Genomic DNA, 17,158 nt, shown 5'->3' on the forward strand with positions numbered 1-17,158 from the left:
CACTTCCTCATAGAGATTTTCCCTAGACTCCTCAATTTAAATTCTGTTCCCTGTTCTACTTTCTCACGACATACTGTATTTTTCATCCACAGGTGCATCAAGACATGCATACACACATTCACTTGAGTGATAATTTGTTAAACATGTCACTCCATCATACTCCACACTCTATGAGGTGACCACTGTCACCACTGTATTTCCAACACCAAGCACAGTGACTAGCATTAGATATACATTCAATATTTCCTGAATGCATAATCCAAATTGGTAGCATTCTACTCTGGATAGAACTCAGAACCTTAGAAGAAACAAAAAAGTCAAGACATACTTTATACCTCTGCAGTTTACCATCAAAGAATCAAGTATTTAATATTGTTATTCTACAATTATTTACTAAAACTGCCCAAATTCATCTATGAATGTGACACTGAAGAAAAAACCCCGATTTCATAATTATTTATTATCTCCCTAGTCAGACTGCACACACCCTTAAGAGATACATCAAACAGGCTCATGTCCTGTTCTCTACAGTACTGACACAGTGCCCATAGAATAAATTCTGAGAACAAATTTGAATGCAAACTTTAAACTAGAGTCATGAAGAACATAAAGGGCCAGCTAAATGCAAAAATCAAGAACAAATTCTAAATAACAGTTGCTTATAGACAAAAATAGGTGTTACCTAATTTAACATCTAATCTTTTACCAAATACCCTGGTATATATATTCACTACATGAAACTCCCAGCTTACTGAACCTGTTTAATCTTTGTGATTTTAACATCTAAGGCAAGAATATTACAACTAGGAACATCCTACTTAATTGTTTTTTTAACTTAATAAATACCAAACTGTACTAGGATTGAGGGATAAAGTGGTAACTATGGTCACCACAGGAATACAAAGACAGTAAGAACTGTTCAGTGATTTTAAAAATTTAGAAGCTGTCAAAGCAGAAAAATAAATAATGTTCAGATCAGATTATACAGTGAAGATAGGCAGAGTGTTTTAGGAACCCAAATAAAATACCTAATCCAAGGAAGAACTTCAGCCGAGTTTTGAAGAGGAATGGGAATAAAGTTTCTGGCAATATGGCAGAGAGCACGGATAAACAGATAAAAACCTTCCAGCCCCTTTCCAAATACAGAGTAATGCTGGATAAACATGTCACAGTATAACTTTTGGATAAACAGCCAAGTTTGAAATCAAGAGCAAAACTCCACAGCTGCCAAAAATTAAGAAGACACAAACTTAAAAACAGCTGGGAAGGAAGGAAAACAGAGTAGTTTTATACCTCTGAACAGTTGTGGACCAGAGCGCAAAGACCAGATAGGAAGGAGCCCAGGAAGCAGATCCCTGTAAGCAAAGGGACCTGGTGCTGAACTAACTGCCTAAAGCCAGGAATAAAAAAGATCCAGAACATCTCCCACAGCCTTAGCAAAAAGTCCGCTGTGAAAAACTGAAACCCCCAGCCTAGGACACATGTAAGTATACAGTCCAAGTTCATACTACCTAGCCTATTTACAGATCCCAAACCCAGAATCTGGCTTTAAAAACTGGTCTGAAACCAATGAAACCCATGGAAGTGCCCACAAGGTCAAAGGCTAAAATATCTACAAGGGATGATGAAAAACGTTTTATATGCTGATCACTGGAACCTCCACCATGGAAAACTCTGTAGTACCTACAGGAAAAAGGATCCTGTTTCTCCAACAAGTAAGTTGCAAAGACAAAAAAACAGATGGAAACTACAGATCAAGAGAGACTTCAAGAGATAAATCAACTAACAGCCAAAATACAGATCTTATCTGGATCATGATCCAAACAAGCAAACTGTAAAAATATATACACATTTAACCTTTAAAACAAATGAAAATTTGAATGACTGGATATTTAGTTACAATAAGGAATTACTGTTAATTTTTCTTAGGTGTTGTAATAGTATGGTGGCAACTAAAATATTTACAGATGAAATCATATGATGTCTAAATCTGCTTCCAAATACTACAGAAAGAGGAATGTGAAGAATAGATTCAGCAGTAAGACTGGCCAAGAACTGGTAACTGTTAAAGCTTGGCAATGTACACACGGAGGTCCATTATTCTATTCCACCTACTTCTGTTTAATTTTTTACATAATGAAGTGTTTGGTTTTTTTTGTTTTTTTTTTCAATAATGTATCTGGGGAAGAGTATAGCTCAGTGGTAGAGTGCATGCCTAGCACGCACAAGATCCTGGGGTTCAATCCCCGGTACCTCCACCAAAAGTAATAAATAAACCTAATTACTTCCCCTCTCCAAAAAAAAAGAATGATCCTTTAAAAACAATAATGCATGTGTTATCTCTAAATAAATGTATCATTTACCTCTAAATAAAAGTAGTAATATTTTGTTTTAACAGACATAAGATACATTTATTCTTGTTCTCTCATCTCAAAATTCATTTGAAACGCAGCTCTGAAAAAATTCACTATGGAATGTAACTTGGTATTCCTTCCTTTAGTCTCATATTACATTATATATTACATTTAATGTCCTTTATCTGTTATTTTACTGCATTGTGATCTAAGATTATACATTTTTGGATTAAAGCAAGTACCACAGAAATACTTTAATGTAATGTGCACTTAAAAAATAAATGCTTTCTTCTGGAGGTAAACCAACATTTAAATTTCTTGCTTCTTGTAACATTTTCACTTCTCAGCTGCTCTACACTCACTGGTTTTATGTCACACTTAGAAAAAAAATACAACTGACCAACATATGATTATTTGTATCTTGCAGGACAAAGTGTTTTGCTTATTGGTAAGTAAGCCAAAAGCTTAAGTCGTCATGTTCACATTACTTAAATGCACAAGAAACAGCTAACACTCAAATGGGAGGGCAACACTTTCCTAACTTTTAAATATGTTGTCCACATATAAAGATAGTACTAGATCCACCATCCAGTGAATAAGAAATTAATAGTTTTTCCCCCAATCATTAGAAGAATGAACTTATGCCTAATATTCAGATTCTGTCTCTCACTTGACAGGTCAATGGCATAATTTTCAAGATAGCATGATTGTGTTAATAGTGGAAGATACTACCATGATACAAATGGAAAGTCAAAACAAAAACTAGTCAGATGTAAAATCTAACCAACAGTGATAACCAGCCATATATAACTAAATACGTATTAGTGATCTCTGTATTTGGGTAAGAAGTGTCTTAACATGACGGCACATTTCTTTTTGGCCCTCTTTTCTTACTGGTTTGAGGAGTTCTGAGTATGTTTCATAAACTATAATTCTCCATTATGTAAATTAAAAGCTTTTTTTTTTTCATTACACATCTTTAAATTATTCAACTTGGTTCCAAGATACAGGACTTAGAGAGAAATAGTATCTTTAAAGCTCTGAATCTTCCAGTCTAGGAAGAAAATATGTTTCTTCTACACTTACTGAAGACTTTTAAATCTCTGTACACCTTTTTGGATTTACTCCATGGCATGCCTTCCTTTGACAAGTAAAATACATTCTTTCCCAAACTGTGTGTAGAAAAATTATTGAGTTTTTAATTATAAATGTATAATCATCCCTCTTACTGAATTATCTTATTGCTATAATTTTTCAGTAAACTTTGCTGGACTTTTCTTTATTCTAACTGCATTGGTCAGCACTTCAAGAATGTTAAACATGTAGTATACAGCTCCGGAAATAAGTCTGAAATTCTTTACTTAAAAAAAATTAATGAAACTAATAATAGAAAATATCTTACTATAGTCCTGATTTTAATCAGAATGCTTTTAAGTGTTTCACCAATAAGCATTTTTGCTTAGATATGTTTATTACCTTTTAATTAGGTGTATGTTTATAATGTCAATCTGTATTCCTTTATTAAAAAGTCTAGTGGAAGAGATGTAAGATTTTTACATTATGACAGTACTCTTCCTCTGTCCTATTAATATAATGAACTACACTAACAGATTTGCTGATTTGCATTTACTATCATTTTATCTAGAATTTTTGCCTCATAGTTCACAAATGAGGTTCTCCAGAGACTTTTTGTTGCTCTTTTTACGTTTAGGTATCAGTGTTATGTTAACCTCTCTTTCTTTTTTCAATTGGAAAGAATTAGGTTGGTCTGGAACAAACTAAGTATCTTTGATTATACTGTTCTTTGAATATACCCAAGAAACTGTCTAAAATTGGTGGGAGTTTTGTTTGTTTGCTGAGGGAGGTAACAAGAGGACAAAAGGAGAAGTATAATCTCTCAATTTCTTTTACGGTTTTAGTGTATCAACTTCTCTCTTCGGGTCATTTGTACTTTCTTAGAAACTCAGTTTCATTAAGGTTTTCAGACCCATTAGCAGAGAATTATAAAAGCTATTCTACATCTAAAGAAGCTATTCTACCAATTAAAAAGCTATCTTCCTCCTTTTCATTTTATCTATGATTGTTTTCTTACTTTCTCATTCCTAATTTTGAGAGTATACGCTTTAGCTCACGTTTGCGGATTTGGCTAGCTAGTCAAATTAACTACTTAATTAGTTGAATTATCTATTTTTCTTTTAAACCAATCACCTGGATTTATTTTTTAGTCACACTAATATTTCCAGTATCAGTTTTTAGGCTATTTCCCCTCTTAGTAAATAACCCACATATCTTATTCTTAAAAATTCAGTTTTACTTCTTTTCTATATCAAAATAATACTCATAAAAACCCAAGCAACATAAAATAGAGAATATATGTACAAAGTTTAAATTGACTACAATCCTACCCCTTGACTAAACACTATTAAAGTTTTGTCTTCCTCTAGATTCTTTTTTTCAACACATACATAAATGCACACATATATTCCCCCATTTGAGAACAACAAACACAATTGTTATTCATACTACTTTATAACAATGATTTTATTCTTTCCGTTTGCTGTGCTCTGGCATCTCTACCCCAATATACACAGCACTCTCATTCTTTCTAACTGCAGTAAGATATTCCATTCCTGATTGATTAGCATATTGTTGTTTCCAATTTTGCCATCATAAACAATACTGTACTGAACATCCCTAAATAGAATTTTATGCACACTCAACAAGAATTCCTGTTGAAAAAAAAAATTTAATGGTATTGTGGGTTAAAGGGTATGAGTGATTTGAATCATTAAACCATGACAATCTGGTGATGGATATTAATTTTTAAACCTTTTTATTTAAGTATAACGTACATATATATACATATAGGTGAGTACATAACTCATACTTAAAATGTAAAGCTCTAAGAGGTACAAACTGCTATGTATAAAATAAGCTACATGGATATACTGTTCAACATGGGGAATATGGCCAATATTTTATAACTACAAACGCAGTATAACCTTTAAAAATTGTGAACCACTATACTGTACATCTGTAACTTACATAATACTGTGTATTAACTATACTTCAATTAAAAATGTATAATAGAGAAGAAAAATAAAATGTAAAGCTCAACAAATTTTCACAAAGCAAACACACCCATAACCAACATGCAGATTATGAAACAGTATTATCAGAATCCCAGACATCTGCCCTTGTCCCCCTGCTTCGACACGATCTTCCAAGGGTAACCTCTCTTGATTTGTAACACTTTTGATTCATTCTGCCTGTTTTTGAAATTTATAAAAATGGAATCATACACTATATATCCACATTTCCCAAATTGCAACAAGGTGCCCTGGGGCACTCCAATATATTTTAAGTTTGAAGGAAACAACATTCAACATCTGTATTATATCATGCCAAATACTAGGTTGCTGGATTCCTTTCAATGATGTCTTCTCTTTGTGAAGCAGCATTTTCAGAGGTTGCTATGATAAAAATAATGTGCAAAAATCTTTATGGGACAGAAAATGAGAATGGTGGTGTCCAGTCTGACTTCAGAATTTGAGAACTATAATGCTCAACATACATATCCCATTAGTAAGTAATTGCGGTTATTTAAGAATGAAGTAAAATACTTCTTTCTCTTTCAATTTTTGTGCATTATTCTTTTAATGGCTCTTAAGTTGTTGGGATACAAGTATTGTTAGTACCTAACTACTTAATGAACAGAACTGTTAGGTATTTCTTTTGGCCTAAAGGTGCTGTGAAGGGAGAAAGTCTCGGAGCTTCTGGTATATACTCCTATGACTGATTTCTTCCACTATCATTTGTAAGATTCATCCATATTGTTTCTAACAGTTGCAATTCATTCATTTTCATCATAAAATGTTCCACTATACAACTATTCCACAATTTATTTATAAATTCTCCAATGGATTGGCATTGGGATAGTTTCCACTTTTTGGTTATTATGAGTAGTGTTGCTATGAACGTTCTTAAGTGTATATATCTTGATGAGGAATTACTGGGTTATAGGGTATATATACATTCAATTTTAGTAGATAATGCTAATTTTCCAAAATGGTACATCAATTTACACTCCCACTATGAGAGTTCTGATTGCTCCATATCCTTACCAACACCTTTTTCTTTTTCATTTGGTCATTCAGAGGAAAGTACAGTATGGCAGGAATTTCCCTGAAGAAAAATGCCGTTGAGCATCTTTCCAAATGTTTGATTGACCCCTGAATATCCTCTTTTGGGATATCTACTGAAGTTCTTTCCCTATTTAAAATAATTTTTTTTCTTAATTTCTAGTTCTTTACATGCAAGATGACTCTTTTGTCAGATACATATGCTGGAACTGTCTTCTCCCACTCTGTGGCTTGGCTTTTTATTCTTTTAATGGTATCTTTTGATGAATAGATGTTCTTGATCTTAACAAAGTCCAATTTATCAAATTATCCTTATATTTAGCTCATTTTCTATCCTATTTAATAAATCTTTGTAGACATAGTGAAACTTTTTTCCTAAAAAACTATTTTTCACATTTAGATCAGCAATCTACACAAAAATGTTAATTTTCTATGATGTAAGGTAAGATCATGATAATTTTCCCCCTAATAAATTGACCAATACCAGTGATTTGATCTTCCGTTCCCCTGTACTGCTGTGTCACTTTTATCATAAATCAGGTGACAGTATACACGTGTCAAGTCTGTTTCCGGACTCTCCGTTCTGTTCCATTGGTCTATTTGTCTACCCATGTCCCAGTACCATATTATCTTAATTGTTACAGTTTGATATTTGATGGTGTAAGTCCTCCAGATTTTCTTTTTCATGACTTACTTAGCTTGACATTGCATTTCTTTTAAGCACCTTTTGATGTTTACTGGCCATTCATATTTTCCTCCATTATGAGCTAGCTGTTCACATCTAGAAATGAGCTGGTTGTCCTTCACATACTGATTAGTAATAGATCTTTCTGTATTAGGAAATTCACCCCTTACCTAACAAATGTTGCAACTTGCAGTCTTTTTAAAAACATGCTTATAACTTTTTCCCTATTTTTTAATGTATTTGAAAGCATCGACTTCTTTTTTCCTGCTGGTTTTTGGTTTCATGCTTTGAAAAGCCTTCTCTAAGCCAAGATGGCATCACAGTGCTGGCAAGATGAGTAACAGAGGACTTCACCTTTCACATTATTTATTTGTATAATGTTTGACATTTTTAAAATTTGTAAATTACCCTAAAAATAATTTCTTTAAAGAACAATTTCAGTCATTTCCCACTGCAAGATACTGACCCAATAATTTATTCTGATACTTCTATGATTTCATGTGTCACACTTAAATCTTTAATTCACCTGAAATTCATTTTGGTTTATAGTGTGAAGTAGAGGTCAATTTTCCCTCCATTTATTTAAAATACAGCACTGTCTCATAACTTTATTATATAATAAATTTTTTTAATTTAGGGTTTTTTTTTAAGGGGGGAGGATTAGGTTTATTTATTTATTTTTAGAGGAGGTGCTGGGGATTGAACCCAGGACCTCCTGCATGCCACACATGCACTCTACCACTTGAGCTATATAGTCTCCCAACAAATTCTTAAATATGCATTGGTTTCTATCTATACTGTCTAATACGTTCTATAAATCATTTTCCCTCTGCTATTCTTGTGCCAATACTATATGTTTTAAAATACATAGCTTTCTAATATACTCAACTATCCTAAGTATTGTACATCTTAAAATTTTTCTTGGCTCATTTATTTTCATGTAATTAATTCCTCCATATACACTTCATATTTAATCAGTTTCCTATACCCAGTGAAACTCTGAGATTCTGGATTCAAGTTGTAATAAATTCACAGCTCAAACTGAAATGAATTGACATATTTATAACATTATCTTCACATCCAGACACACGGTATGGTTGGCTATTTGTGTTCTTTTATGCCCTACCCTCTCCTGAAGCTTTTGCTCTCAGTTTATCAATCCTAAGAGTTTTTTTATGTGAAGAGAGTATTAACTCTCTGGCTGTCAAACATGTTGCAAGAATTTTTTTTCAACTTGCTACCAGCCAATTTAAAAAGACTATCAGAATAACAGTTGAGGCGTATATAAGAATTAGGAATAAACACAGAAAAAGAAAAAATTAATTCAGTTCAATACTAAATCAGGTATTAATTTATGGTTTTTGAGCATGAGACTTATAACAATTTTTTAAAACCCCAAACTAAATATAACACATTACTGAAAAACTTCACCTGGTCAAAACTTAACTCTATGGCAAACTCTGTTATTGGAAGAGGACACAAAACAGACCATTCAGCAGTTACAATAAAAAGAAAAGATCATAAACTTCATTCTTTTGAAGAACCCAGCCCTTCACTCCACTTGCTTTCACTTGGCATACAACTTTACAATTGTTTCTATTCACTTAATCCATTTCTATACCTAAACCGTTGAATGCCCTTGGAGAAAAATCATTCTGATTCCAAGACATTCTGTAGGGTACTGTTTTATTGAACCATCTGTTCCTCCTGTCAATTTTACAAAACCATATTTTTAGTGAGCTTCCCTTTGTCTATATACCTGAGCAGCCATTTCCAACTTCTGTTTAGCCTTCCTACCCAAAAGTCACCACTCCTACCACTTACTGTCAGCAGATGATCTTACCTCCTAATTTCTAACAACCATTCTTTACAAATTTACCTATGTTATGTCTTTTAACTCCTTCCATCTGATCTTAGAGGGAAGAAGTATTCTTTCCCCAACTCCAATTTCAGACTGATACCTTAATTTCATGGTGAAGAAAGGGACAAGGCTCATTAATTAATGCTCCTACTCAGGGACTCTGCCCCATAATTTATTTCCCACCTCACGTATATTCAACCTCTCATTCTGTTTTGGTTTCTGTCATTTAGCCAATAAATATATTTTAACATCTTTCATTCTTAAACAACAATAAAAACTTCCACATTTTACCCTTTCTACATACCAATACCTCTCTCCCTTCCCTTCTTAGGGAGCAGTCAGCATGACTACTTCTTCACCTCCCACGCACTCCATAACCCCATCTCCTAAAGTTTTATGACTGTGACTTCACCTGAAGCTACTGGCAAAAATTAACATAGTGACACTGGACTATGGTGAATCGAGATGGGGCAATTTTTAATGGCACAAACACTATACTTTTATCTATGACTATACCTACTGATGAAAGTTGGGACAGCTGGAAGGATCTGATTAAGAGTTTCTCCCTGGCTCTAAACTGGAGAAAATTAGAAACTATAAACAATAAGCCTCTTAAAGTTTTCACAAATTGGGCAAGAAATGAGTATCACATATTCATATGTATTAAAATATTTAAGAAGTATCTTATATTTATGTGGTGAAACAATGCTTAAAAGCAAGAAAAATTCCTTCTTATATTTCTATTAGGCGAAAAACTGAGGTCCAGGGATTGACTTTCACTTTACCTACTTTGACAAAATCAAATAAAAAATTAGTTCTATAATGTCTTTCATTAAAATAACTTACCAACTCAAGATGCAAAATCTTTCTAAGCAAGAAAGCAAGGTACACAGGAACCAAATACTAGGTATGAGACCTTGACTTAAATTATTTAACTTTCTCACCTATAAAACAGGGTTATACCCCACTTCACAGTTTAATTGTACTAAACAAGATAAATGTGTAAAATCATTTACAGTTTCAGGCACATGTTAAATACCTTCCTTCACCTTAGCACAGTGCCATATTCCTGACATACAACTATCAAGGAGTAACAGTGTACCAAAAAAGAAGCCATATTAAAACTTTGTGGACTCTGTGAAACAGAAAATGTGGCAAAAGCACCATATGTTCAGACTCACTAATAATAATCTTCAAATGAAAAGCTTCAATTAGAAGCGAAAGTTACTAAAAGATATCTAAGTACTTTCTGGGGATTCAATCGCCAAATGTACTTTGATTAAATTCCCAATGATTTTCTCTAAAAAGTGTAAAAGATTACTTAAATGGATAGGGTTAGCAAACACACAAAGCTGCAATTTCCCAGGCTGAGAAAGAAATTCAACTCATCCTTCCTGGGAGGAATGAATCTCAAATATACAAAATTTCCTTAGACACAAAAGTAAGTCAATGTATCAAAGGGATTTGGAATGAAGGGAGATTATTCTCTAACCTTCCCTTCCCCCAAGTTAATAATATAAATGGCCAAAATGAATATTCTCCAAATATCTAAGGGAAAAAAATTTGTCAGACTGGTGTAGAGCAGCTGGATTTAGTAGAATGCACCAAGCCAGCTGCTTTCTGAAAAAATATTCGGGGGTGGAGAAAGCCGGCAATCTTCCCAATGAAGCAACTGCCATAAAACACCCTACATATACAAGAACATATACATCTGTTAAATATCAGTTTACAATGTTCCACCCAAATTACAAATCAAGATGAAGTATTCAGATCTAAAAAAAATTAATTATATTTTACTTCTGGTCAACTTTTGCATGGGTTACTACTGGAGAACAGAAGTTATCCACGCCGATTCAAGGCGAAGAGGAGTGAATAATAAGTCCACTGTTCAACATTCAAATGTGGGAGAGAGGAAAAGGGAGGCTCCGAGTCCATAAAGTTCTCCTCCCTCTCTAAACACTGCAAAACTGTCCACGTCTAAATACACTTATCCTTGAAACTCCTTGGAGAGTGACTTGGAGACTTTTTGTTCAGGGATTTAGGAATTCTTCAAGATTACAACTTTCAAATACGGGAACATAATTTAAATCCTAAAATATTTTTTTTTTCTTTCAGGAACGACTTCCACCCTTCCTTTCGAGTAGTTGATCACTACTCCCATACAAACAAAACCCCCCATTCAAGCCTAAGTATCAACAAAAACCAAAGCATTACTGCATATGCGAATAAGGCACACGGCTACTTCCAATAACTCAATTCCTTCCCAGTTAGGAAGAGAAAGGAGAAAAGAAGGAACACAAAGCAGAAAAAGATACTTGGGGATTACGGTAGCGAGAAAAGTAGGAAGGAGGGGAAAAGAGCAAAGCAAAAAGTCCAGTTGATGCTAACACTTAATTGGGAAGAGAGGGCAGAAAATACCCCGAAGAAACAGGCTACTAGGGAAGGAGTAAGTGGGACAAGGGCGCAACAGAGGAAGTTCACGCAAAAGGCCTACCCAAAGGGGCCCCAACGTAAGAGGGAACACCAAAAGGGGGAAAAGACTCATTAGGCAGAGGTTATCGACCAATGCCCAAGAGCTTGAGACAGAGGATACCAGACGGGATGTTTCTATACTGGACACCTCGACACCGCCCCCAGACGTCTCGGGAGGCGACCCTACTACCAGGGGTGAGGGGTTAACAGCGGGGGTTCGCGGACGTGGAAGGGGGTGCGGCCCCAGGGGTTGCGACAGGAGGGCGGAGAGCAGGCCCACGGGCCGTCGCCCACGGTCCGTACCTTGTAGTAAACATCGAACTGGATGTTCTCGGGCAAGGAGCGGATGTCTCGGCGGGAGCGGATGTAGTTGTCCACGACAGCGGAGATGGCGGTGTTATAGAGAGTCTCTGGGATCCACTCTAGTTCCACGGCCGCCATCTTCCTTCCCTCCTCCTCCGCCTCCTCCGCCTCCTCCTCCTCCTCCCGAAGGCCCCCGCCTCCCTCCGTAGCGAACTCCTATACGGCCCCGGAGGATTCGGAGGGGCGGCGGCGGCCACGCGGGCACACGGCAGAAGGGTGCGGCCGCCCTGGCTCCTCCAAGCGAGCTAGGGACGGCGGCAGCGAGCGCAGGCCGGGGCGGAGAGCGCGCCGGGAGCCGGGGTCAGCGGGGCCGAGGCCTCACATTCCAGGTCTGAGAGAACCCCGGGTCCGTCCCAGCGCCGATCTCTGCAGGGGCGGGACTACGTGTGCGGCGTCATGACGTCAGCGCACGCCGACGCGCTGGAGGGAAGGAATGCGGCAGGCGAGAAACTTGGGAAGAAAAGAGCCGTGATCCCGCCCACAGAGAACCTACTTTACTAGGGGGCCCGAGTTGGGTGGATGGGGGTAAAATTTTCTCGCTGGGACGGGTTATTAACAGGTTTTTACCATTCCGTTCCGAGTCACCAGGCGCATCATTCCTGTCAGCCAGTCCTGCCCTGGGAGTTCTGAGGCCGGACCCTTTCGAGGCTCAGGTAGAAGTTTGGATGCACAATTATCAGTCTGTAGAAAATTATGCATTCAGGAAATTCACATTACTCTGGAAACCCTTCCTTAGACTCCGGCCCATAAGCCAAACTGGGAACCTTCGGCCTAGGAACTAGAGATCAAGAGGGAAGGGAGGCTTGCATTGTGTAACCATTTCCACTGTTTCTTTTTCCAAACTGAATTAAAAAAAAAAAAAAAGAAAGAAAGAAAAAGAAAAAGAACTGCTCTAGAAGAATTTGGTAGGAAGGTTAGCCTGATTATGCAATTACAAATCGTGGTGAGAGAAAAAGGACTAAATGGTGGGTATGATATCACTTCGTGGTAAACAGAAATGAAGATTTCAGTTTTTTCGCCTAGTTCTAGTCACAGCCTCGGAAGATTGTTGAACAATTGAGAGTACTTGTTTCAACTCCCTTTTATAACCTCAGCCTGAACATCTGCTACTTATGTAATTTAATTTTCCGTGTCTGCGATTTCAAGAACTTAATACAACGTCTTTATGCTCTAGAAATTTAACAAGGAAATGACTGGCCATAATTGATGACAGCGTCAAGCTGATAGTCACTCTATAACCAATGTAAAACCTGATAACAATGGTAATTGTAATGTGCTGACATTTAGAGCTAAAGGGATTAGGAGTTCTTCTAGTTCACCCTGGTATTTCAATGTTAAATGGTTAAATAGTTTGGTAAGAAAGAAGGAAACACACATAGTCCTCTTCTCAGTCTGTACCAGCTCTTACTCTGTAATTCATGAACCTGAGAAACTTGTGTTGGCCTCAAAGTAGGGTTGCCAGATTTAGCAAGTGAGAAAAAAAAAAACTGACAAATACCCATTTATATTTTAATTTTGCATAAACAACAAATAGTTGTTTGGGTATTTTTTTATGGAGGTACTGGGAATTGAACCCCAGACCTCATGCATGCTAAACATGCACTCTGCCACTGAGCTATACCCTCCACCTACAACAAATAGTTTTTCAAGACAAATATGTTGCATGCAATAGTTTTACCCACTCATCCTGAGTCACTCAAACACATCAGTTCCTTCAGCAAATCCTTCATCAGGAGTTCTTAGACACAGAACTTTTGAGGCTGTTTGGACTTCTTGCCACAAAAAATGCATAATTATCTGTACATTATCCATTCAAATATTGCACATGACATACTTCAAAATTATTCATTGTTCTTCTGAAATTCAAATTTAGCTGGGCATCTATATTTTATCCAGCAACCCCACCTCAAGGGATTCATGAATTCCCTGAAATTGTACTAGGATATTTGGGCTGAATCAGGACCTGGGCTCAATCCTATGAACAGGTTAAGTTGTGTCAGGCACACATGTTGATTGGCACACATGTTGATTGCCATATGAACCTTAGATGCTGCTGGGCTGCTGGGCAGAGTTAGACATTCAAAAATTATCTATATGGAAGAGTCTCTGTGGATTCATCATTCATTCAAAGGCCCCTTGCTCCCTTCTTCATTGTTTTGAGATTGAAGGTTATTAAAAAGGGTGAGATGGACTGAGAGACCCTGACCAAGAGTAGACAGACTGCCCAAAAGGACAGGGTCCTTGAGAAAGAATTTATTGTGAGGGTCAGAGGAGTCAGGGCCAGTGGGCTAGCATCTGTACAAAAGACAAAAGAACAGAGGGGAGCATCGACTCCAGAATTAAGATGCATCTGCAGGCTTGGGCCCTCATGAACTGGCTGAACAGAGAAACCAGTGGAAACAAGGCCATTTTTGTTGTGGACTGCCCTCAACTGAGGGAAGAAAGGTTCTCCCTTGTACCCTAGAAAATTAACGAGCCCCAGCAGAGATGGGATTTGAACTCAATTCGATAAATATTGCTTTTCACATGTTGGTTGATAGCATAGCACCTGACCATTCAGTGGTCAGGATCAGATCATGAAGAGGCTAATATAATGTTAATGACCTTGGACTTTATCATAGAGGTAATAGGGAATCCTTAAAGGATTGTAAGCAGGGAAGTAAAAGGATCATATTTGTGTGTCAGCAAGAAGACAGCAGTCATCTAACTAGCAGAGCCGGAAGGAGATCTCAAGTCATGCACTCCCAGTTACAGAAGGGTAGAATACAGAAGAGTCCTGCTGAACTGTCATGGCCACCTCTACGTTTTAGTGGACTGAAGTCCTTTGTATCACATACTTACCCCTACAGTCCACCATATCCCCTTTAATCCTTGACTACTGGTAGCCTCAAATTTGGCAGAAACCCTTGCACTCACTATACACTATACAGATCTATATGAGACATGAACTTGGTCCAAAAAGAATCCTGAAAATCCTAAGAGGCAATACACATTGTGACCTTTTTTAAAAAAATGTATTTTTATTGAAGTATAGTCAGTTTACAATGTTATGTCAATTTCTGTTGTACAGCATAATGCTTCAGTCATATAGGAACATACATATATTCATTTTCATATTCTTTTTCACTATAAGTTACTGCAAGATATTGAACATAGTTCCCTGTGCTATACAATATAAACTTGTTGTTTATCTATTTTGTATACATTAGTTAGTATCTGCAAATATCGAACTCCCAATTTATCCCTAGCTGCCCACTTCCCCCTCTGTGACTGTTTTTAAATTGCAATTTCTCCCTTCATCGAGATGTTGGGGTCTAAGTACCTTGCTCTTCAATCTGGTTGAATTGTGTCTGCTTTGACAAATGGACTATAGCGGAAGTGATGCTAGGTTAGCAAAGGCCATGCTGAGTCTACCTTGTTCTCTGGAATACTCAATCTTGGATTCCTGAGCCACCACGTAAAAAGATGAACTACCCTAAGGCCATCATGCTCTGAGAAAACCCACACCACATGGAAAGGCTGCATGTAAGCACTCCCCGTCAACAAAGCACTCCCCGTCAACAGTCCCAGCTGGATACAGCCTTTGAGTTATCCCAGTTCAGGATTTGTTTCAGTGAAGAAACCTCCAGGTGATTCCTCCAACTCCAAGACATCTGAGTTAACCTCAGCCACGGCAGTCTTTTCACATGAGGCCTGAAGCATCAAAGAGCTGAGTGAGACAAGTATCCCTGCTCCGCTCTGTCTGAATTCCTGACTCACAGAAGCATAATAAAATGGGTTTTCATTTATATCACTGAGGTTACAGTGTTTTGTTATGCCACAGTAGATCACTGAAACACCCCATTCCAATCCCCTAAGTTTCGCAGGAACCTATCATGTTAGGCTCCATAATTAACCTATTCCCTCTGAGGGCTACATGTTACTAAGCATATAAATTCTTCATGAGAATGAGATAATTCATAACCTGTGTTGGACAATTTTCTTAGTTTTCTGATGCTGGCTCTGCTGCACTACTTATAAGAGTGAGCCTAACCACAGAGTATCAGAATGGGGACAACAATTGTTGCCCTAAATTTGAAGAGTCTTTTTTCAGAGCACTCCAAGTCTAAATCCACATATTCATCACCTGTCAACCACAGGCCAATAGTCACAGGGACCTCTTAAATAGAGTCATCAAGGCACACCTATGGCACCAGACATCACATAGGCAAAATGAGTGGTTCCTGTAACTTGTAACCACCAATGAACAGAGCAAAGCTTTGTCTTCAAGTTCTTGTCACTTGGGGAAACAATGCAGATGGGAAATCTGCCCAAGTCTCATCCCTCAGGACCATTACCCATATCTGCAGAAAACTCAAGGGGTTTTTGCACTTTTTTTTTTTTTTTACTGTGTTTTTAGATGAATGTATGATGAGAAATTCAACATTAATAATTTTCTATTTTCTTACCACAAAAAATAAAATTAAGGACCTCAACCGCCAGAAGCTTATCAACCAGTTGGAATCTATTTGTCTTCAATTGAAAGTCTTCTAGAATATGTAAAAAGTAATGAATAGAGAGGAGGATATAGCTCAAGTGGTAGAGTGCATGCTTAACATGCAGGAGGTCCTGGGTTCAATTCCCAGAACCACCTATAAAAATAAATAAATAAACCTAGTTACTGTTGCCCCCCTCCAAAAAAAAAAAAAAAAAAAAAAAGCAAAAAGAACTTTAAAAGAAGGAAAAATATAAAACAAGAAAGTAATAAATAAATGTATCTCCCAAGCAACATATGTAACAAGAACTTCTATAATTATGTATATGTGCCTTTGATGTATTTTCCCCCTCAAGATCATCAACTATGTGTTTGATAAGTGAAAAACAAATCTGTAATCAGTTGAAATTTTTGGTTATAAATGCGTTATAATTGAAACTGTTTCACAAACAATATATAAAGCAATATTAAAATTTGAGCAAACAAAAAAAGCTGTCCATCTTGTCTTGACTCCTTTAAATTCACCCTGCTTGCTACATGTGATTTGCTGTTTCCAAAATTAATCCAAACTGCTACCTGCTATGATACTCCCCCATTCTTGATCTCCACTGTCTTCATTAACATATATAACACCCCCATTTGGCCAAGAGCAATAGAAGATATAACCTCTCATTTGCCAGCCCTTATTTTGAGGAAGCCCACTTGGAACCTGCCCTGCATACGGTCTGCCTACTTACCCTGATAATCAGATGTAGAGAATCATAGAAGGTCTGAGCAGTTTTATATTTGTGCCGCTAATGCTGGTCC

General features: G+C 36.9%; 1 protein-coding gene across 1 annotated transcript in view; it reads right to left on the reverse strand.

Moving 5' to 3' along the window:
• The window catches only part of APPBP2 (amyloid beta precursor protein binding protein 2), a 51,831-nt gene extending 39,565 nt beyond the window's left edge, over nt 1-12,266 (reverse strand). Inside the window, exon 1 of the mRNA XM_010951013.3 lies at nt 11,818-12,266. Coding sequence (XP_010949315.1) covers nt 11,818-11,955 — 138 coding nt within the window. The 5' untranslated portion in view covers nt 11,956-12,266. The remainder of the gene's footprint in view (nt 1-11,817) is intronic.
• Nucleotides 12,267-17,158: the final 4,892 nt, after the last annotated feature.

This window comes from Camelus bactrianus, chromosome 16 (assembly GCF_048773025.1).
Source record: "Camelus bactrianus isolate YW-2024 breed Bactrian camel chromosome 16, ASM4877302v1, whole genome shotgun sequence".
Classification (NCBI taxonomy): domain Eukaryota; kingdom Metazoa; phylum Chordata; class Mammalia; order Artiodactyla; family Camelidae; genus Camelus; species Camelus bactrianus.